The sequence below is a fragment of the Aythya marila genome (assembly GCF_965140915.1).
Source record: "Aythya marila genome assembly, chromosome: 1".
NCBI classification, from domain to species: Eukaryota; Metazoa; Chordata; class Aves; order Anseriformes; family Anatidae; genus Aythya; species Aythya marila.
The window spans coordinates 168,455,049-168,477,746 of NC_139042.1; the positions used below are offsets into that span (position 1 = coordinate 168,455,049).

At 35.3% G+C, this 22,698-nt stretch overlaps 1 protein-coding gene across 1 annotated transcript in view; it reads right to left on the reverse strand.

The window, feature by feature from the left end:
* The window catches only part of TRHDE (thyrotropin releasing hormone degrading enzyme), a gene marked incomplete at its 3' end in the record, with an annotated part of 202,467 nt that overhangs the window by 101,850 nt on the left and 77,919 nt on the right, over window positions 1-22,698 (reverse strand). The window contains exons 4-5 of the mRNA XM_082784741.1: window positions 16,998-17,152; window positions 10,430-10,543 (exon numbers count right to left, since the gene is read on the reverse strand). Of these exons, the coding sequence (XP_082640867.1) occupies window positions 10,430-10,543; window positions 16,998-17,152 (269 nt within the window). The remainder of the gene's footprint in view (window positions 1-10,429; window positions 10,544-16,997; window positions 17,153-22,698) is intronic.

Below are 22,698 nucleotides of genomic sequence, written 5' to 3' on the forward strand. Positions count from 1 at the left end.
TGTAGAAGTCAAATGACATAGTCAAAGTCACAGCTCCATCAAGGGCAGGTGCAAACCCAAACAACATCCAACATGCTAATTCATTTCTATACCCTCTATAAATATGGATTGCAGAGGTATGTCAAAACCACTGCATATTTACTTGGGCAGCAGCATTAATTAAATGTGCGTGTATACTCTATGAACTGTGGTGCATTCACTTTTAGAGTACAAGCAGATATGACTTTTTCAGCTGAGAAATGACATGCTTGAAAAAGTCCTCATATTGCATTCATATACATGTCTCCACTCCAAAACAATGTGTCAGGAAATAAGAGCTTCACTTCCTTGTTTTTTCAAGTCACAAATAAATGTAAAGACTGGAAAAATTATGGAAGGTTTAAATAAACATTTTTCCCCCTGAAATGGCATATCTCAAACTTTATCTAATGTACAGCATTTCCTGAATTAATGTTAACCTACTGCCATAGCATAAAGAAATTCTAGGGAATGCTGCGTGTTTTTCAAAAAGTACTTTGATGTCCACAGATAAAATAGCCACAAAATTACATAATAAATTATATGTTTAATTTCTTGGGTGGCAAGGTTTTGGTATCAATGTGTTAATTTAAATTTTATTTATAAGACAGATGAAGAGCTCTTCCAATGCTGATCCATCTGGAAATAAACCTTTATGTTAGAATTCATTAGAGCACAAGAAATGTACCTTGAGCTGATTGCATATTCAGGCAATTAAAAGCACGGGATGCAGGGAAGCCAATTACCCAACACACACTTAGTGTTCTCAGCTGGCTGCATGAGGTAAGGTTTGTGAAGGGAAAAAGTAATGTCTTGTTCATATTATTGTTCATTTCCAAACTTTCTCAGGCGTATGCAGTTAGTAACTGCCCTTTTTTACATGAAAAAAAAAAAGTGTAGGGAAACAAGCATTATGACAGTCCCAGTGAGAGGAAAACTACTGAGGCAGAAAGGATTATAGATGATTTGGTTACATCTCACTCACGTTCTCTATTAGTCAGGAGCAGAACACCAATTTCTACGGATGTATGGTAAGTAACGCATATAGGTATGAACACACACAGGTATAGACCTATCTCCACACTCACACCTGGATATCATAATTAATAAAAAATTGTGGGAGTGGATTTACTTTTCAGAATTAACTCATCAGAAGGATGTAATCACACAAGAATATTTCAAATACAAAACACAGAATCAAGAAAATAAGCATGTAGTGAACATAAAGTAAAACTATTAAAAATACAAAAGATATAAAAAGGACACGATACCTTTTGTTTTTCAGGTGTTTTGTTGTTTTTTGTTTTGTTTTGTTTTTTCTTAGGTTATCCCTTGAAGGGCAGAAAAGGAGCATTTTAGATTCATGACAGCTCACAAGTAACCATAGCTGGAAAGTCTTCCTTAAAATTTATGGCAGACCATAGCACTGGGATACAACAGAAATAGCTAGTATGCCATCAAATATGTTCACCTGCATTTTAGTGAGAATTAAGAAGGCTTTTGACCTATAAAGCTAATTTTTTTGAGCTAAAAGGATTTCCAAAGCATTCTCACCTTTTCCCTTCAATACACAGCCTCTGAGATAGATTTCAAAAGGAGACTCAAATATGTGCAAAACTCCAGGGAGACACAGAGAGAAAGAGAAAGGAGTTTCCTGGTTGACGGCAGACATGCAGCTTGAAGGGACAACAGAAAACTGAACAGCAGAAAGAAACTAAAACTACCTTAATTATTTTGTTGAAGAAACACCACTTCAAAGTCATACCGGCTCATTGAGAGGAAAAGGCCAACACATTTGACAAAACTGACTATACTGATAGAAGAGGGGCTTTCAATTCTCTAGCTCTGTTACTCTATGCAGTGTACTGGAATTGATCTATTTTAACGTGATATCTACAGGACTAAGGAAACACATAACATAGAAATTGTAGATAAAATCAATCTTGGAATGCATTTAATGAGGTCAGCAAGCTGTCAACCTGGTAGGTGACAAGTTTGCAGCTAAACATGAAACAATTACAAAATGTTGTTTAAGATCACTCTCCTCCAAGGAGTTCAGCTACAAGAGAGAAGCCAAAGACTGTGATTCACCTGTAAAGAAACAAGGGCTTCAGATGAGTCTTTGGGGATTTGGCTGGAAAGTGTCAATAGCTGTGTATAAGTGCAAGACAATGCCCAGAGCAAGAATTGGTATGGCAACAGCAGAAGCCTACTCTGAAATAAAACTGAAATAAGGACAGAGGTGCTTCTCAAGCCTAAGCCTTTCTTTAAAGGCAAGCAGGAAGCTACTCTGTTCCTTATTTTCCTACTATCCACTTGGCATCTTGTCTCTTCATCTCCTCTCCTTAGAGCCTTCCTGGAACTATAAATAGACAAAGTCTAGAAGTCCAGGTCCTCTTGTGTTGAGAAAAAAAAAAAAATGTCAATTACTTCTTGTTGCTTTCCCTCTTACTCTTGAGCATGCTCCCAGGTGCAGAGACTGAAGTGTTGTTTTATCAGATGAGCATGCCTTTTGAAGATTTACGTGTTCAGATTATTGCCATAACATCAGTGGTCAGCAGATTCAAGTACCTGTCTCTTCGCAGGAATGATTTGTACTTGTGACTGATAGGGTCTTTTCTGTTTGGTAGAGAGGCTTATCTCTCTCATCCTCAGTAAATCCTTAAACATTATGAACATTCAAATTTCACTGCTGTGGGTAAAAGCAGAAAAAATGCTATTGATAACAGGGTCAGAAACTTTTTGCCTATAGCAATTCTTCTACATAATGGAAATATGTAAAGATTATTAAACGTGGATCTGTAGTTTAAATCATTCCATAGCAATAAGAATCGGGAACGGGAAACTGGCAATCCATAAAAGAGCTTTCTTGTTCTAATTTGTTTTTATTCTACAGAGGAAGGTTTGTGGAAAGGACGTGGTCACTTTTTGTGTATTATTCTCCAACAGGATGACCACCATTCAAGTAGCTTACCTCTAAATGGAAAGAAAGAAATTGTGAAATAACATTTTTTGGCAGAAAAGACTGTCTTCAAGAGCCATTAAAATTTATTGTGCATAACAGGATAACGATGATGTAATGGAAAGGGGTTGCTGCTGGTGATTTTACAATATCATATTGAGACATAATGTAAGAGTAAAAGTTAGCATGACAATAATGTAATACTTGTTAATCACATTAAAATAATTTCTAAAAATTAATATGAAATAGCAGAGAATATAATTAAAATGGAAAAAAATATGGAAAACATCCAACTGTGGAACAAAAGGAAAAGCACAATGAAAGCCAAAACTGATAATTAGTACGCAGAAGAGATCAAAGGCCTCAATATTAAAGGCACCGCCTTTGTTCTGGGACTGCCATTCAACCAGTTTATGGACTGAGAAATCTACAGGAATAAAGCTTAATATTGGTGAACAAATCTGCAAATGATTTTCCTGACAAACTTGCTGGAAATATCTTCTCCAAACTATTCAACTTTACTAGCCATCACGAATACAAAGGAGATGAGTGATCTCTCGTGCCTGACAAAATCAGCATTTGGGTTCAGTACTTGGGTTTACATGGAAAATGCATATATGGGGAAAAAGAAATAGGGGCAGATTTTGAAGGCAAAGAATTCCACAATACACAATTCCAGGAGGCTGCAGTTCTAATGCAGTACATTTCAGGGTGAAGCTTAAGAAACTGCAAAGGAATATAAGCTATTAGGAAACCAAAGGTTCAATAAAATACCTTAAGACCAAAAAAGTTCCATTAGGGAACAAAAGCAAGTTCTTTCTGTCTATATGTGTATAAACACTGTATAAGTATGTGTCTATTACAGGATGCCTCCTGATTACTGGTAAATGAACATAGCCTCTCTCTCTCTCTCTTCACAACTGTAATTGTTTGTGAATAGCTTGAGCAGCTGAGCTTTTTAATTTATATCTCTGCAGGTGTGCTTCAGTTATGTATGTAGTACGAAGGAGGCCTGCAACACATTCTACGCTTATCAACTATGAATATGTCACCATTACTTATCTATCTTCATAACCCACTTTTCTACATTTTCAGTCAAAGTTCCTGTAAATTTCTGTCCCTGTGTTTGAGATATTTTCACATTGGCTAACAATTTTTTTGTTGTTGTTATAAAGCAACACAGATGTTCTAGGAGCTCACAGTTAAGGAAGAACATCAGTTTTGAATATCAAGAAAGAGAATTTGAAATGTATTTTTTTTAATGAAATGTCAAACTAGATATTCATGACCTCCAGGTAATTTATGCATAGTACTTGCATTGCCAAGCAGATGTATAGTTATTTGGAGCTTTTGCGCAGTTTCACCAACTACTTCAACTGCTGTTTTCTCTCACCAATCTGTTTATCAGGTATAACTTTAATTTGTTTGTATATCAGATCCATTGTGCCTACAGAAATGGAGGGCACAGTACGCAACAGGAAGCATTACAGAAGGAAAGATGCCCTATCCCCTAAAAATGCTTCAGAGAAGGCTGGTTTTACTCCTTTAAGATCCTGTTTTGTTATCTTGTTGCCTTCACAGAAATGAGTCATTAAGCAAATGGATGCACTGTCCCTTCACACATCTGTTCCCAGAGCATTTTAAAACATTAGGCAACAAGGTTTTGTTGCCTAGACAAACTAAAGGAATCTATAGAGGAAAATCCTCTCACTTTAAGAAATAGTAAATTATATATAAATAAAAAGTTGCTTACATATGTGACTGGAATACTGAGGCAACTTCCAGACACAACTGGCAAAGGTCACCATCAGTGAAAATATTTTTCAGGTGCTCTCACATTTGCATGCCTAAACTATACCATCCTGAAGTGACGAGGCTCAGTAATCTAAGCACTGCAGGGACCAAACATGTTTTGCAGGTACACCAAAACTTAGTTATCAGTTTGTGCTTCGAGTAACTGCATATTGCAAAATATTTTAAAATAAGGGCAGTAAATTCGAGACAACAGAACATTTGAAAAGTGATCCCTCAATAAGGATGCGCCCAGATATATGGCTATTTGCTTTGCCACTGAACTTCCCACATTAACTATATTTCCTGATGAAACATGCATCCCTATTTCAGTAGGGTTGCCCTTCAGTGAGTCCTGGCCTTGATCTTCCTCCTGTATGGGAGACAAAAGTTGTGAAAAAGATTCTTTCTCATTTTTACTGATGACAAAGTGGTTACTAATTGAAAATTATATGAAATTCAGCAAGTTCACTGAAGTTTCTTTCAGGAACTAAATAAAGCTTCATCTAAACCCTGAACTCAGGAGATTTGAACTCACATGACCCAAAAGCTCTCATAATAATGTAATTTCGGCTGCTTTCCCAAGATGAGCAGATAATGACATGAAGAAAGAAGAGACACTGACATTCTCCAAACCTGTACTCAATCTCTTGAATAAATGTTTCATCTAAATGTTGATATTCATTTATGTCTGATCTCTAAATGTTAAGAGTTTAACTATTTAAAGCTAAGAATTCCACACAGTTATGCATCTTGCCAGGGCATTTAAAAAGAAACTGTATTAAGAAAGATAATTTGGAGATGGAAACATATTTTATTAGTTATAAGCAAAATTTAGCATAAGGATTACAAAACTGATGTGCTTAAAAAGGACTAATAATGAGCAACCAGGTCTTTCACCTTACCTTTACATACCTCTTCTTTCTTGCCAAAGTTAATTATACATGAGATTCTAGTTAATTTTACATTGAAAGCTTCCCCCATAGTTGAGTTAAAACAGAAAATCATACAAGAATTGACTTCAGTGAGCATTTACTGAGGGAAAAAAACACTCCATGTGGTATTAATTAAAGGCTTACTTCTTACAGGCACTGGGAGCCTTTAACCAAAAATAAATAAATAAATAAATAAATAGAGAGAGAGAGAGAGAGAGAGAGAGAGAGATGAAAGTAGTTTTAAAAAAGCAGTCCGAATCTCTCTCAATGCTGAGCCAGCATGATATTTATGTTGGGTTAGAAGGATCAAGCAGACTACAGCTCAGGTCTGAAATGCCAAAATAATAATGAAATAAATCAAAAATGCCCATGTCTTAAGTCTACTTCAAAATCTATAAAGATTTTCTGGGTTTTCTGTAAGTCAAATGATGCCTAAAAAATTTTGTGGAAGGAGACAAACACTTTAGGAGGCAACGTTAATCAAACTAAATTAAAGATAAGCATGTGTCTAATGGCAGTATTCACTTTGATTATTTCAATCCTGTCAGTGAGAAAGATAGGCAATTAAGATCATTTATAAAGGATTTGGGCAGAGTGTTGCATGATGTTCAAAGTACTTACTGTAATGAAGTTTAGTTAAAATGTTTTCTATTAACTTTCTAGGCACAGGTAATTTCTTGCAGCACATATTTTTAAAACAGAAATGTTAATAACCAACAGCATTATTTTCAGCTGCCAACTGTAATGGCAGGATCATCTAGAGTGTGGAACATGTTAGTGTGAAGGAAACGTGATTCACTCTAAGATAGGTGAAGGATGTCCTTCCAGGTAGACAAAAAGTTTTACTCTGAGTAAATAATCACAGTTGTTTAATACTAAGAAAATCTCTGGCAACTATGACAATCCTTGTATGTAAAACTAGTAAGCACACATGAAAGTGGGAGATCTTATCCCAGAACTTCAATTCATAGAGAAGGCAGTGGAGTCAAAGCAATCACGAGTGTAGTATACCTTGACTCATCCAATAAAGTTGTCACCAAAGCCAACTTTTATATAATAAAGAAAATGGAGAAGACAGCTAGGTTCTGTGAAATGCTTTCTCAGCATCAAGCAGGGTACTGACTGCTAAAGTATTTGACACTCGTTTGATGGATGAAAGGGAAAATTACATGTCAGTAATTCCTGTTGTCATACTCCTCAATACCTACCCCAATACCAGAGACGTTCAAGGGCAAACATGATGGTTCCTTCTACCAGAAAATAAGGAGGCAAAAGAACAATCAATAAATTCATGGATCAGAAAGTCTCAGTTGAATTCCTTCCTTTAGAGAGCCACATACAAAGGAGTTCAGGATAATGACAGAAACAACCAAAGAGGATGATAGAATATTGAGGTGCAATCAGGTCTCTGAAAGGAGAAAGGTAGATGAGAAGACAGGGTGGATGAGAAAAGACAGGGCTATGAAGAGAAAATAAGCAATGAGTAGCTTTCCACTTTAATTTTCTCTTTTCTCTGATCCTAAAACAAGCAGCAGGACCTTCTATGGAGCTGACATTAACTTGTTGTATCATTCATAAGATCTAACGCCTCAAGAACTCACATCCAGCTGCTGTTCATTTTTGATGGCATGGAGAGACATCCAAAAAGTTGCATGGTATGCTTCTAACAAAGAAATCTCATCTCTTTCTAAGTCATGAAACAGCAACAGCCAAGGTATTCACAAACAAATAACTACTTTGAGTACACAACATTAAGCAATATTCTCTGATCTCTGGGGAGAACAGTTTGCAGTGCCAGATTTCTTTTTAAAATACTCTTGACAACAACAAAACAAAAACAAAACAAAACAAAAACACAATGGCTTAAACTTCAAAGACCTTGAAGAATGAGATTTTGGAATAAGATTTTGAAACAGTTCAGAGTAAGAATTTCAAAAACATTCAATTTGGGGGATAGGCAATGCAAAAGGCTGAAATGGGAAGCATGGTGAATTCATTACTGCTGCAAATGTCTCATGACCATGCAGGAGGGAACATAATTCTTAAAAATCAAAGTCAGCTTCACCTTCAAGAAGTAAAAGGTAATATGCAGGGACTTAGTTTTTAGCTGAGGGAAGGGCGACTTTCTAACTTTGATCTGAATTAACTTAATTTTAAAAAGGACACTAAGACCAGTGCTGGGACCATGAAGGGTCTCAGCACAGAAAGCTCATTTTTCTGTTTTGAAACCAGAGAAACTTTGCCCACATCCTCAGGGGAGTTCTCAGGTACCTTATAGTAACTGCAACAGAAGCCTCTGTCAGAATGATTCTGTTCATTCTTCATATCATTCACCCAATATTTCAACAGGAGGATCCAGGGCATAAGGATGGAGAGAATTTATTGAGGACTAGACTTCCTTTCTCATTATGTAGCCTGATGAAGTATGTAAATGCCTTGTGGACAACACAAGAAATTCTAAACCTCCTGAGAGGTTCAGTGAGGTGTAACAGCTCATGCTTCATGGCAGTTTGGGCAATCTTGCTACCTACCCATCTTTCCTGGGGTGTGGAGCTTATAAAACCTTTAAGGAAAAACTGATAATCAAGAACTTTAGAAAAGGATAAAGTGTTTACACAAGCTAGCAAACCTAGAGAAAAGATACCAAGACTGTGAATGCCAAAGAATAAAAAAAAAAAAAAAAAAAAGAGAGAGAGCTCGGTTTGACTAAAAGAGAAGCATCTTTAGAAAAGCAGTAGCAAAATTTTATGAGCTTATGGAGTTTAAATGGTAAAAGCTCATGTGCCTGTGGCCTATAAGCACTGAGCAAGTTAGGTAGGAAGTTGAAGAGAGATCAATTTGATTAAGATATATCTATATTGCCCAAGTTGCATTTCTAAACAAAAGTTCTTTTTTCAGGAATTGACTTTCAGTCTTTAGTGTCTACACTTGTCCAAAAGAAAATGTGATAAATATTCTACAAGAAACTGAAAAGAAGGTGTATTTGACATTTTAATCCATGGACTTCTTGAGGAAAATTTCAGGGATAAAATTTCAAAACTACAAGATAAAGAATTTAACTGTCTAACTTTCCTCATTCTTTAGAAAGAAAGAGGATTTTGGCGTATTACTCTCATTTTTCCTGATGCAAAAAGCTCTGTCATCATACATCACAGCATCTTTTATTTTTATTTCACAGGTATGAATAACTGCCAACAAAACACACACAAAATGCTGGAATATTGTTCTGTTAAACCATCGTTATAGAAAAAAGTTTTGTAGTTCTTGTTTTTGTAACTGATTCATGAAGCTTGTACTGTGTCCTTTTTTTAAAAAAAATAATTAAGTTTGTTTGCAACAGCTTTTCTTCTTATAAACTTTATAAATGTCAGTATGATCTAAACATCAAATGCACTTTATACCAATAACAAAAATATCCAGCAAGCCAAATTCCAGTAACAGTAGGTTTTGCTTCCTCTTCTTACAATCTCTGTAATAAGGTTAAAACATTGACTTCTACTGTAGTCTGCAAAAAAAAATACATCATATTTAAATGCTTAAGTCATCAATTGTTCCATCTTGTCACTATTTTTCTTATTATTTAAATATGTCAGTATGGTTATTTTGATTGCAAAGGCCAAAGTTTATGTCTACCTTCCTTTTGATTTAGGGAAAAAATTGACAGATGGGTATTTCTCCAGGCATAGCAATATTACCATAGCTAATTCTAATTTATGCAGCACGTGTGTCTAATTTCTGAGTTCAACCTATTTGTTTTGCCTGTATTCTGCTAAGACGTAAGGATTTCACATGATGGGTGTGTCATTTGCATAACAGTGAATGTTATATTCATTCCACAGAAATCTCAAGCAAATATTCTACATTCCAAATGACTTCTAAAACAGTGTTATTCTGCATTTGTTAAACTGATTATGTGAAGAACAAATGATGGATGATTTAAAGATAAATTTCAGTCTATAAACGTTGTCATCTATGACATTTCACTATGCTAAAATCATACAGGCCTGCCAGATTTCACTGCATTTATAATTAGAATGATTACATTTTAATTCAGGATGTGTTTTTCGTAAAGATGAAGAGAATGAGTTTTAATACAGCCAAAGCCAGGTGAAGCCAATATGTTTACCTATACAAGACAAATGTCAGTTCAAATAAAGATTTATTTTTCTATTTCATAATGCAATTATAAACCTAAATTGACACCTAGAAGAAGAAAAAACTACAAAGGATTCAACCTTCACAGAAGCATAGTAAGCAAAATAACCTGTATACAACAATAAGAGTAAACTTAGGGAGAGGAGAACAGAATACTGTAAATATATATATATATGTTCAATTTCATAGTATGTTTTAGCCAAACATCTCTTTCTCATTTTTGTTATGTTCATGGACTAAATTCAATATTCTGTCCATTTTCAAAAATGGTCCATGTTAAATCATAACTGCTTTAATCCAAAATGTTTTTCAGCAGAGAGAGAGTAGTTATTTTAACACTGGGTTATGATAGACATGACCTTATTTCTTTTGTAATAAATTGCAGATTACACTTTTGGAATGCTGTCAAATTATTTCACACCTTGTGATTTTGCTTTATTGGACATCTGATACTTTCATGCATCATTTGGTATTTTTCAGCAGTCCCCGTCTATAACAGAAGCAGGAGAATAACAGGAGAGAAACCTTTCAGTGGAGTTTCAAAATTAATGAAATAAAACAAACATACCATGTTCCATCCCGGGTAGAGGTAGTCTGTCCCAACAAATTCAAAATAGTGAGCAAAACCCTCTTTCAACCACACATCCTCCCACCAGACTGGAGTCACAAGGTCACCAAACCACTGCAAAGAAAGTTCAGTTAAAAAAAAAAAAAAAAAATTAGAAAATGTTTGCATACATTTTATTTATACAGAGCAGATTCTTCACGAGTTTCAATTCATACCAACCATTGAAACTCACCAAATCTTTTTTCATATAATAATGAACTAAGCCTTTTTTACAGGATGCACCTAAGTTACTTAAGTAAAATATTAGAAAAGAGCTAGCAGGGGAAAAGAAGCATTGCAGAGAGTATTCACAGCATTAATTTAGTTTTCTAAAGTATTCTCATCTCAGTTTAAGCAACACAGACAATGGAGAGAAAAATGCTTCTAGCTCAAGTAAGCCGATTCATCACCTGGAAACTTCACCATGTATACTGCAAATCTTTAAAAACTGGGAACACAACCTCCCTATCCCAGACATTTCTTCCTCTGCAAGGCCGGCCTGCCTGCTAGGATTTACATTATTGATGTTCAATGGCCAGTTTCCTAAGGAAAGCTGTTTTATGCAATCCTGCCATCTCTCACAGCTGCCTCAAAGCAGGCACTTGATGCCACATAAAGACTGCTCCAGGGTATGTGAGGTAACTACAACAGACCTAGGAAATTTCACACAGGGTTTACTGCCCTACACCCCGGATGTGTAGCCTTTCTTAACACCAACCAGAGATGCAGGGTACCTAAAATAGTAACCAAAAGAATCATACCCAAGCTGACTGCCACTCACATTCCCCCTCGTAACTCTTGAACTTCCTGACTGACTTCAACTCAATTTAGAGAAAAGGACAGAGATCTCCAAGATAACTCCTACAAAACTACATGAAGATCAGCAGCTGAAAAGAGAAGGACCTAAAACGAGGTCAAGGCTAGCCATTAGATACTCTGCTCAGTAGCAGTTAACAGGGCAAACAGCTGGGGTGTAGCCATAAACCCTTCATGACAGAGGACGTGAGGTAAAATCCCTTATAGGGATTTTAGACAGAGATGGGATCATCACTGGAATGAGGCCAAAAGTTCACAGGTAATCAGGCTTCATCAGTTCCACTGCTCATGGACTACCTTGTCCAAATTACTGGAATGGCCCTGGGCAACCTGAACGATCTTAACATGAGTGGTAAGAGTAGAAACACTCACATTATTATGAAAACTTATTTCATAATCTCTGTAGAATCTTTTTTTGTTGTTGTTTTCCCAGAAACCAAACCTTGTTTCAGAAAAAAAAATCTCTACTTTTTTAATGTGAATAAAAAGAGATTAATTCACAATCAAGAGATAATTTTGTAAACTCTGAAAAATAAACAGAAAGGGATCAGCAAATAAGTATTCCGGGGGAGAAAGACATGTCAGAGCACAGGCACTGCTGTTGACACTAATGAGAGTGGAGAATGAAGAACCATGGAGTTGACCAAGTAACCAGGTTCCTTTTATGATGATTGGCGTATTTGAAGGCTTTGTCTGGGATCTCAATGAAAGGTCTTGCTTCTGTGCACATCTTTGTTGAGGGAGAATAGAGCCCAGGGAGGATCAATGCCACAACTAAGATCCTTTGTGAAAACAGGAGCTCCAGAGAACAGACTACAGAAACTGAGATTATCAGATTGCTGCACAATGTTCAGTAAATAGGATTTGAAGGAAAAATGAAGTGAAACGTGAAAATGAATGCCTGTGACAAGCAATTGAAGAATTTAGGGAGAGAAGATGGGGTTGACAAAAGTCGTACTCACATGGCAAGTGAAACTAAACTTAACAGACACTTGAACATAATCTAGATGAAGGCTATCAAATTAACCCTCTACAGGACCAAAAGAGACAGAGCCTCATTTTAAGACCATTTACTTGAAAAGATAAAGAACTAATGGAAATGCATTCATATATATTTAATGCACTTCCCACAAATTGAAAAGTTGGAGTAACATACTACCAGAGTAATATGAAAGTGCTATTTATACTAAAATATCTTGGCTAAATAATTTCTAATGATAAACAGGCTACACAATATCACAGTGTTTATTTCTTGAATTACAAGAGGACTGCTGAACAAATATGAAACCAGTAACAGACAGGGTATGCTACAAGTGTACAGAGAGAGATTTAAAAAAAATAGAAGTTACAAAGTTCATGATACACATTCTTGTAACTCAAATTTTTTTATTTTTTTTTAAATAAAACATTGAATTATGTTAGATTAAAATACATCTGATTTAAGCAGAAACATTGCTGTTCCTGCTTCTTATCTAGAAATGGAAAATATTAATTTTGTTTTATTCACAATTTATGATGCCACAACAGAGGATTTCTTATATTCCTCTATGAATTGACTATATTTATTTAGTAATGACACAATTAAAAGTTTTCATTTAATCATCTATCTAAAAGAAAAAATATTTTTACAGGTATTAAAACAGCATATGATACCAATGTGAAAATGTAGGGAATTTTTCTAAATAGTCTTGAATACTATTATATTTCAGAGTTGGAGCAGAACCAGAGACTGCAATTAATGAAGCCCAATTTTCAAGCAGAAATGCTCTATTATCTTCCTAGGTGTTACACGTCTGAAAGGAAAACACTAAATTAAGTCTTTCATTTAAGTAATTGCTTATTTATTTATTTGTGTATTTGAAGAGGGATGCTATTTGCCCTGAGTGAAGATTTTTTTTTCCATTTTGGAAAGAAAAATGAATTTAAATGTATTGATTAAATAAATTGCTCGTTTCCCTCAGATATTGTGTTCATCCTGACACATAGAAGGCTTTTATCCTCATTACAGACACAAAGAAAAGGTATTCCTTCCTATGTTCTTTCTTTACAAATTTTTTTTTTTAAATATGGTTTAGGAATTTTTACCTTTCCCTATGCATTCATGTGTGTTTAACGTAGGTTTTGTGCTCAAGTGGGAGAACTAACAAAAACATCATTCAAATGACTCTTTCTTCAAAGGCTGTAGGTGGAGCTGATCTGTGATATGCAAATAAAATGGATTGCTGCTATAACAGAACTATTTTAATAAATTATGGTAATTATTTGGAGCTATTAACTTAAGATGCTATAAATACACGTGTATTGACTAATATCTAATTCGTGTTCTGGGGCTTGGAGGGAAAGCTTTTATGCTGAAACACTCCTTTTGCCAATTATTAATTTTTAATTAAATATATGAAATTGTCTAAAAGAACACTCAAGCTGTAATATCAAGCACTAATAACCTAAAAATGACAAAACCAAAACTATCTGTGCAACTTTAATAGATCCTTCCTAAAACATGTTCCTAAAATAACAATCTAGTCAAGCATTACAAAGTCACCCGTGAAGAAATCAGGCATAAAATTCTTTCTTATATGCTTTGTACCTGTATTTTGACAACCACAGAATTTCTTTGTTCTTCTGTAATGCTGTCTTCTCTATTTGAACACTGCAGTCCACCACTAAAAGCATTCAAGCACTGATGCCCAACAGGTTTGAGAATACCAATTTTACAGTCATATCTAAAGCTAACAATCCCAATTCTTAACATTCATCCAATTCTTCTAATCTTGGGTACACCACTGGTAAAACATTTGCTGTGTTACCCTAAGCAACAAGGGTCTCATATAGGACAGTTAGGTACTACACTCAGACGTACTGCTGTACGTTTCCAAGTTATGGGTTTAAAATCAGGGGGCACTCTGTGATGAAACAGGCAATGATACAGTTTTTTTAAAAGGGAAAAAATGTATTTCAGTGGAGTTCCTGTTGCTCTTAAATTTAAAAATAAATAAAAAGTAAAGCTTGAGATGTAGAATGTACTTTTCATTATGCCAGTGGTGATTTTGCTTAATCTCTGTCATTTAACATGTAAAAATGAATGAAGGGAAGGCATATTCCTGTGCCACCCAAAATTAGCAGACTGTGCTATGCGCAGCAAACAAGGATAAAAATGCAGTAGAGAAGCAGCAGAGGTAAGACATCCTGAACCCAACCTCGCCTCAGTTCAGTACACTTTCAGCTAAGTTAATATCATTTATAGCTTCTGCTCTATGTCAGCCAGACGTAAAGATTCCTTGAGAGGCTTACGAGTATGGTAAGATAAAAGCAGAAAACTGCCTAAATAAAGACAATACTGAGTTGGCAGCGTTGGTGTTTTACAGCATGTTATTTGGGAGGGATTCTCCCCTTAAACTTTATTTGCAGATGAACAATCCATATTCTCTGTGATTCAATTCTGCATCTAAAGAGCAGAAATAATATTTCTTCCACTTGAGTATTTCCTATCATATCTGTTTCTCCAGTATGGTACTGAAACAGAAACAGCAGCAACATGAATGAAGGAAGATACTAATTACATGAACAGCACTGGAATTACTATGAACAGGGACACCAAGTAAAATTTCTCATTTGCACTTCTAAGGTCACTTAAGAGCACACAGCTACCCTAAAATAAACTCAAATATGGTTTTCACCCACTTCAATATCCTCTGATATTCCCAAAATGATGTGAAAAAGGCTCAGCAAGAATCTGTTTCAATGAGAATCAGATAAATTTGGCAAGTTACTGATGTGGTAACTGTCCACATATAAAGTATAAATAGCTTTGGAAAGAGAAGAAATTACTAAAGCACTGCAAAGAATAATTGGAAGTAATGGATTGACTTCAGAAAAACTAAAACTTAAGCTGAATAATGCAAGGGAAAAGTTATTGACCACCATATTTAATCAGCCATTGAAAAGGTTCTGAGAGAAGTGTCAGAAACCCTGTAATCAGGAACGCTGAACCCAGCACTACTAAAACACACTACATGGAATAAGGTAATTCTACCAGGAGCTGGGACTTGATGACCTAATATGTGTTTTCCACACCTGATTCCCAAGGCACTGTGATTTTTCTGGCTGAATGGTGCACTGCTCTATTGTACTGCACAATAAAGAGCATATAACAAAATAAGATGTTCACACTGAGAACAAACCAGCAATAACTATCAATAAAAATGTCGTGTTTTAGTTGAGGACTTAATATTCATCCTGATTAAGGAGGTATTGGGGAGGTATTGGGGAGGCAAGGACAATCCCCAGACATGGACTGTATATCTCGAAACAAGACACTGGAACTCATGATAAGGAAGCGGCAGACGGACAGAGAAACAAACGTAAGGACTATAAATCTCGAAACTGGACATTGGAATTCATTATAAAGATACAACAAACGGAAGAATTAGCAACAACCAGCTCTTGCAATTAAGAAACCTGCCAATTCAGCAGATTCCTGACCAAAGGTGAAAAGTACACTGTGAGGAAGACTCGGGGTCTTCCTCCCAAAGACCCCTGCCCACGTCCCAAAGACCCCTGCCCACAATTCTTGGAAGGCTCTACGCAGGCGCAAGGTGCCAAAAGGCTAATTAGCATGAGAAGCGAGGGAAGGCGGGGATAGGTAATGAATATGTATAGGTGCTTGTAGAATATTGATAGATTGATTGTATAAATTCAAGACTGCTTTCCGCTTTGGGTATGCACGATAGGTGGAGAGATCCCCCGTGCATCCAGCGCTGCAATAAAGAATATACCACTTAAAGGAATTTCGGCTTCGATCTTTGAATCAATCCACAGATTTAACGTGAAACATGAATATGAACCAAACATTATTATTTCCAGGTTCATCTACCAGAACTCTATTACAAAGGCTCCCTTGTATGTGGTACTTTTCATTTGCAGAAAGTGTTAAGAATTTGCATTGCCTTTTAAAGAATACTATGTAAAGTCACAGATGTAAGCCATGCTGATTACACAGTAGGATTTCATTCGTTTTAACCTGAAGGCTATGATTATGCCTGTTATGAGTGCAAGAAAGGGTTTCCTGGCCCTCTAGCACATTTCTTCAATAAAATTTGCCTTCAACTCAATATTACTAGACACTCATAATGTGTTTAGTTGGAGATAAGAAGATGGAAGAATTGTAAATTATAATAATATGAGTTTATTACAAAGTTTTCTTATTGATACAAAGATTTCTGTACATACAAAGACTCAATTATCCATGAGTGAAGACAGGGTTAATACCAAATGTTAAAAAAAATAAAAATAAAGGAAAAGAAAGTATGTGTATATGTGATGGAAGAAGGGTAAGACGAGTAAGACTAACAAATTGATTTCAGCCGAAACATTTTTTGACATGAACATGAAACTCAGTGTGAATCTGCTATAGTTCTGCAATAAATCATTTTCTACAGTTATCAATGTGTATAGTCTACACAACACACTCTGAAGCAAAGAATATAGTGGTACAGAAGATAGGCAAGTTGTTCATTACTACTAATTTTCTTTTTTATCGCCGTTCTGACTCCTCCTAGTTTCTGCATTTTAGTGAGGTATCTTACAAGTCCCAGTATTATTTGGACTACAATCACAACAAAAGTTGCACCTGCCTGTGCAAATGAATTTTCAGCTTGGAAAAGTAAAGCATGGTTTCTGACATTAATACCAAATATCTGAACACCTATAATACCTGATGACATAGCTCATGTACAATGACCATGGTGACATCCAGCAGGTACGATATAGAAGAAATGCTTGGATCTAGCAGTATCCTTTGTTCCACAAAAACACTCAGTCCCCAGTTCTCCATAGCAGCATATGGATGTTTAGGCACAGCTAACAGATCTGGAAATAGAGAAAATATATGTTAACTGCTTGTGGGAGCTACCGTGCTGAAGAGCTATTGTAGGTAAGGCCATAAACTATAATTAGAAAATATTTTAAATAACTTATATGTAAAAATAGAACTGTTAATTTCAGCTCTCTAACAGTATTATTTATGAAACATTAATAAAATTATTTTTGTTCTTATATCACTATCTGTTCAAACATATGTAAGGATTACTACATTACTGCAGTAACGCAGTATTTAGTATTTCTAATAGAAGGTCTCCATACAGAATCTGGCTTGTTTTAAAATACCTGGTTGTCGATTTACTTTTGAGTTTGATACTACTTCTTACGTTTACTCTACCATAATCAATGCAGTAACACAGACTTTTACCGAAAGTATCGTTTATCTTTTCATTAGAGTGACTCCTTTATGAACATCATACAAGTCAAACTGTATGTAAGGATAACATCAAGGGGAGCACTGAAGAAATGCTGTTTCATAACAGTCTGAAAGATGGCAAACTGTTTGGAACCACCAGTTCTTCCAAAACAAGGAATCTTTCAGTATGCAATATTGCTAGCACACATCTTCTGAGGATGGGACTGCTGACAAACACCTCTCAGCTCTAAAGGCTGGAACCATGGTGATACATGCAAACTTGGAAGTATTGCTTCAGCCTAGTATTCAAAAAGTGGTAAAATATTACTTTTTAGAAGTTAGGAAGAAGATGGGAGGTCTTTCAGCTTATTAAAAAGTAAAAAATAAAAGAGCGGTGGGGAATTTCTCTCACTGGCAAGAGGTTCAACAATATAATATTCCAATGCCTAGCCACATGCTAGAAAAATCTTACTGGAAAAGGCTAAGAAGGAACTCAAATCGATCATCAGCCTGGAGATAAATCTGTTCTTAGAGTAAATACATATATAAGGAATAAACAAATATGCAGTGCTGTTCCACAGCAAAATACCTGAAAGAGCCTAGAAACAGCTTGTACCTCTGTAAGAAGCCCAGTGCAACCCATGTACAACTCAGCCAGAATTCTGGAAGCTATAATGTCACATCAGCATGGTGCTCCTTTCAGTTGAACTAATTAGCCTGGCCTCTTAATTAATTAGCCTGGCTGTCACACTCTTTTCATTTGGCTACACTGCTTCAAAGCTAGTTCATTCATAATTAACACAAGTAGATCTAGGTAATGCTTCACTGTGTGGGATGAATGGTCACTGGGTTGACTTATCCACCTGAGGAAGAAATATTCTGACCTGCTTATAAGCAGCAATTCTATTACAGCAATAATTTGTTTAGAATTTTCTATTACAGCAATAAATCTATTACAGCTTTGATTGGGCTTGCTGATACATGTGGTAGAATTGGTTTGGAGAACAAACTGACAGCAGGAGCTCTCCTTCAGGATTCACAGGAAGTTGTCACTGAAATATCAGGAATAGATGCAGAACATGGATATATTCCAGCACTCCCAAAAAGGGCCTGTTGCAAGAAGCAAAAAAAAAAAAAAAAAATCTAAAAAAAAAAATCACAGGCCAAAAGTGGAGGCACAGAGAGATTCTAGCAGCTACTTCTAAATACAAGCAAACTGAAAATATCCCAACTGCAAACAGATACATACTACAAATGGTAAAGAATAAATATGTTATAGAAAGGCAGACATTAGAACAAGAGCCTAATTAATGAAAGCAAAGCAAAAATCCAAAGCATGGTGCTCAAGATTAGACATGCCAGCAAATTCAAAATTACATGCTTTCCTTTTCTTCTTCAGTTCAAGCTTGAAACATACTAATTTTTCAGAATAACTGCAGTTTGCTGTAACTAACATGAAAAAAAAAAAAAAACAGGGAAGGGATAAGGATAAAAAGAAGAGGACACAAAAGATACTGGATTAAATCACTGAAGTTAATGGCAAATTCTTCATTAAACAGTGATCTCTCTCATTCTTACCTCTATAAATAAATAAAATAAATAAATAAATAAATAAAGTGCAGAGACTGATTCTCTTCTAATCTGCACCAACTAATTTTTCAGCAATTCCCTCAAATCAGCAAAGTGACACTGAAATAAAACTACCATGAAAGAAAAACTATTTCGTATTTTCACTGATCCTTTCATTTCCTTTTTTTCTTTTGCTTTCATTTTTAGTTTTTTTGGTCTTTCTTAACAGTTGTAACAGACACATTTTGTTACTGTCAGCCAGTAATAAACTGGAATAACTTTAACACCAGGAAACTGGGGTGAGGTCTTGTACTACTCAAGAATGGAGTTTGCCTCCACCTAAACACTTTTATAGGCTAATTACAGAATGTCTTTCAGTATTTGTTTCATTGGTATTGGTCTGCTGGTTTAGATGGATGCTTTATAGCACTGACATATCTATAAAACCTTCCAATCTGATGGATGGCTAGCTGCCTTCCAGGTAGACAACAGCAGAGAAATATTCTAAATCACTTTCTTCCAGCACAGACCCGTTGATTTGCAAGCCTTGAAATTCCTCTCATGCATCAGCTAATGCACTATCATGCCAAAGAGGAGACTTTCTTAATCTCCAGCAACTGACAGATTAGACTCTGAACATTCTTGTTATTACAAAATGAGAAATCCTTTTGTTCTCATTGTTCATGTCTAAATTCAGAATCTCCAGTCTTAGTGTTAATTTAGAAACAAAATTCTTCGGTGGTTGATCTTGATGGCTCCCCAGATTTCTACTACTTTAAAAGAAAAAAAAAACAAATATACCTGGCTTTGTGGTGAAAGACACAAGAATCTATAGTGTTATCTGGGGAATCAAAATGTTTGATTTCAGAGGAATGATGTTTGATGTTCAAGCCTCAGCAAAGGAATTTTTATTTCTCTCTGTTTATTAGAGAGCTGAGGAAGGTATCTGATGCTCCTGCAGGTTACAGCCATTAAGGTTTTAGAGTAATTTTTAAGGACCAAGGTGCAAAAGGAGGGAGTGATAATGCATGTTTTGATAGAAATATCATTCACAACATTGTACTGCTCAAAAGCATTCTGCATTAACTGCAAAAATGTGAACTACTGAATGTATAACAGCTTGTGTGCATGCTGCATCCAATTACTCTGCACACTATTTAATTAAATTCTTTGTAAAGCACTTGTGAATGTTTGATTATGTAGATATTGCTGGGGAAATAGAAGTGCTTGTTATTGCTTGCAGAGAATAATATCCTCATATATCATAAAACTGTTACTTGAGATTTCCTGATACAGCAGTGCAGAGAGTTCCTATATACCACTGGAATAATAGAGGGTTTCCACCTCTTGGCCTTCACAGCGACTAAATTCATGACTACGGAGTAAAAACTATACAGCTAAAATAAAATCACCAGAAAAGCCATCATGACAAAAAGGTGTTGGAACTTCAAACTAATACACAATACTGATACAATTATTCAAATATATCTGGATGTTTCTGAAATCTGTTCCTCTGTGAATCTCATTTTTCAACATTTCAGGTTTAAAAAAACTGTACATAGCTCAACAGCTTCTTTTACTTCCAAACATTTAATTAAGGAATCATAACTATGTGAGCTTACATCAAAATATAATTGCCTGACATTATTAGCGAGTATCATCATAGTGCAAAACAGAAATTAGCAATTCAACACCTAACTTGGTAACAAAGAGAATTCACATTCACTTTGAGTCTGTTTATCTATTAATTTAGAATCTGTGTAATTTGGGGAAAAAAAAAAAAAATACATGTTTTTTCTCTTTTCCCACTTGGTTATAGTATTTTCCAGAAACCCTCAAAAAATTCCCAAACTATGCAACTGGGAACACCATTCTTGCTTTAAATGAGAGCAGGATTAGAACTGAATGGGATTAAATGCAAAAGATCAAATTCTTTCATTTAGAGTACATTGAATTTGGGGTTCCTTCCCCCACTTTCTTTACCGTCTTACTCATTTTAACAGTTTGAAGTCTGATGGGGATACTGGCATGACAGACACACATCCTTACTATACATACAAATATGAGGGCTTGTATAAACACAGACAGACAGGCATCCACATGCATGAACACAATTACTGTAGATGTACTGTAATTTTGTTTTAGCAGCTGGTTGAAATATAACTAAGGGATAGATTCTGCAGGACATAAAACAGCATTAAATTTCTCATACTCAAGGCAGAAGGTAAAAAAGCACCTGCTGGGAAAATACATAAATAAATAAATAAAAATAAAATAACTACATGTTTGAAAAAAGTTAGGAAATATTCTCTGTTATCATATATGATCAGTATCCCAAATAAATCTAAGAGCTCTGAAACACTGCAATTTTAAATGAGAATATACAGCAAGAAACAACAATTTTCTGACAAGCATCTTTACACATATATTTTCCTTAATAAAATCAGGATGCACACGAAGATAAACTGTTCACTCTGAACTCCATGTTTTTCCCTTCTAATCCCTATATTTATTACCAAAAAATGACACTAAAAATAATTTGAATTTACTTACATGCATCTCAAACATTACTTTCATGCCTTTCTTCAGAGAGGCTTTCTTCAAGATTTCAGATGTAGATTTCTTGATACTAGGTATTTCAATTTTTTGGCAGTGACCAACAAATTAAGAAAAAGTATGTCTAGTATCAGTTTATTTTAATCTTGACAAATGAAAACCTGAAGTATGGTTTGGCCCTTTCTTAATACTGTGTAATGCAATCAACAGATCTATTAGATCTCCCTAAAGGTCTTGTGCAACATCCTAAATGAATGCTGTTGTACAAAAGTAAGAACTATTTACTACATTTCTGCCATTTAGATTCTTTAATCTAAGCCATTTCTTTTATTAATGGTAAGTAGAATATGCTTTTATGAAACAGAATACTACTCACTGATTTATGTAGACAAAAATGTTTTTGTGACATTTATGGCACAAGTGGCAGCCTGGCTTAAAAACCATTACACCAAACAGTAGATATTAAAAGGAAATATTCACATTGGTTACTCAGAAAGAACTCATGATAATAGCCCTTGTAAGAAATATTGAAATTAGCTACTGAAAAGCTTTCTTTTCTGCACTGTTTTCTTGGTATATGACTGAGACGGTCATGCTGGAAAAATCAAGTTTTCCTTATATATATACTTTCACCCTTTCTTTAAAAGGACTTTGAGGGGGAAAAAAATAAAAAAAAAAATAATAAAAAATTAAAAAAAAAAGCCATCCCAGGGCTAGATGAAATCTCCCTGAAACCAACGGGAAGGTCTCCAGCTGACTTCAACTGCAGAACAAAACACAACTAATGGATTTGAATGTGTAGTTTGAGACACTGTTAGGAGGCTGATTTCATAGTAAGTACATGTTTCCTGCAAACTGAACCACTTTCACGGTCTCTATATGGGCACTTAGGAACTAGGTACCCTAAATTAGCTGTCTTTTTAACTATTATTTTTATTTAAACTACCACTCAGTAGTATTCTTATACCTTCTCTTACTATATATGAAGTATTCAAACACCCAGAAGTCACAAACCACCTGATGACACTCACACGGGAACACTTCAACTAACATT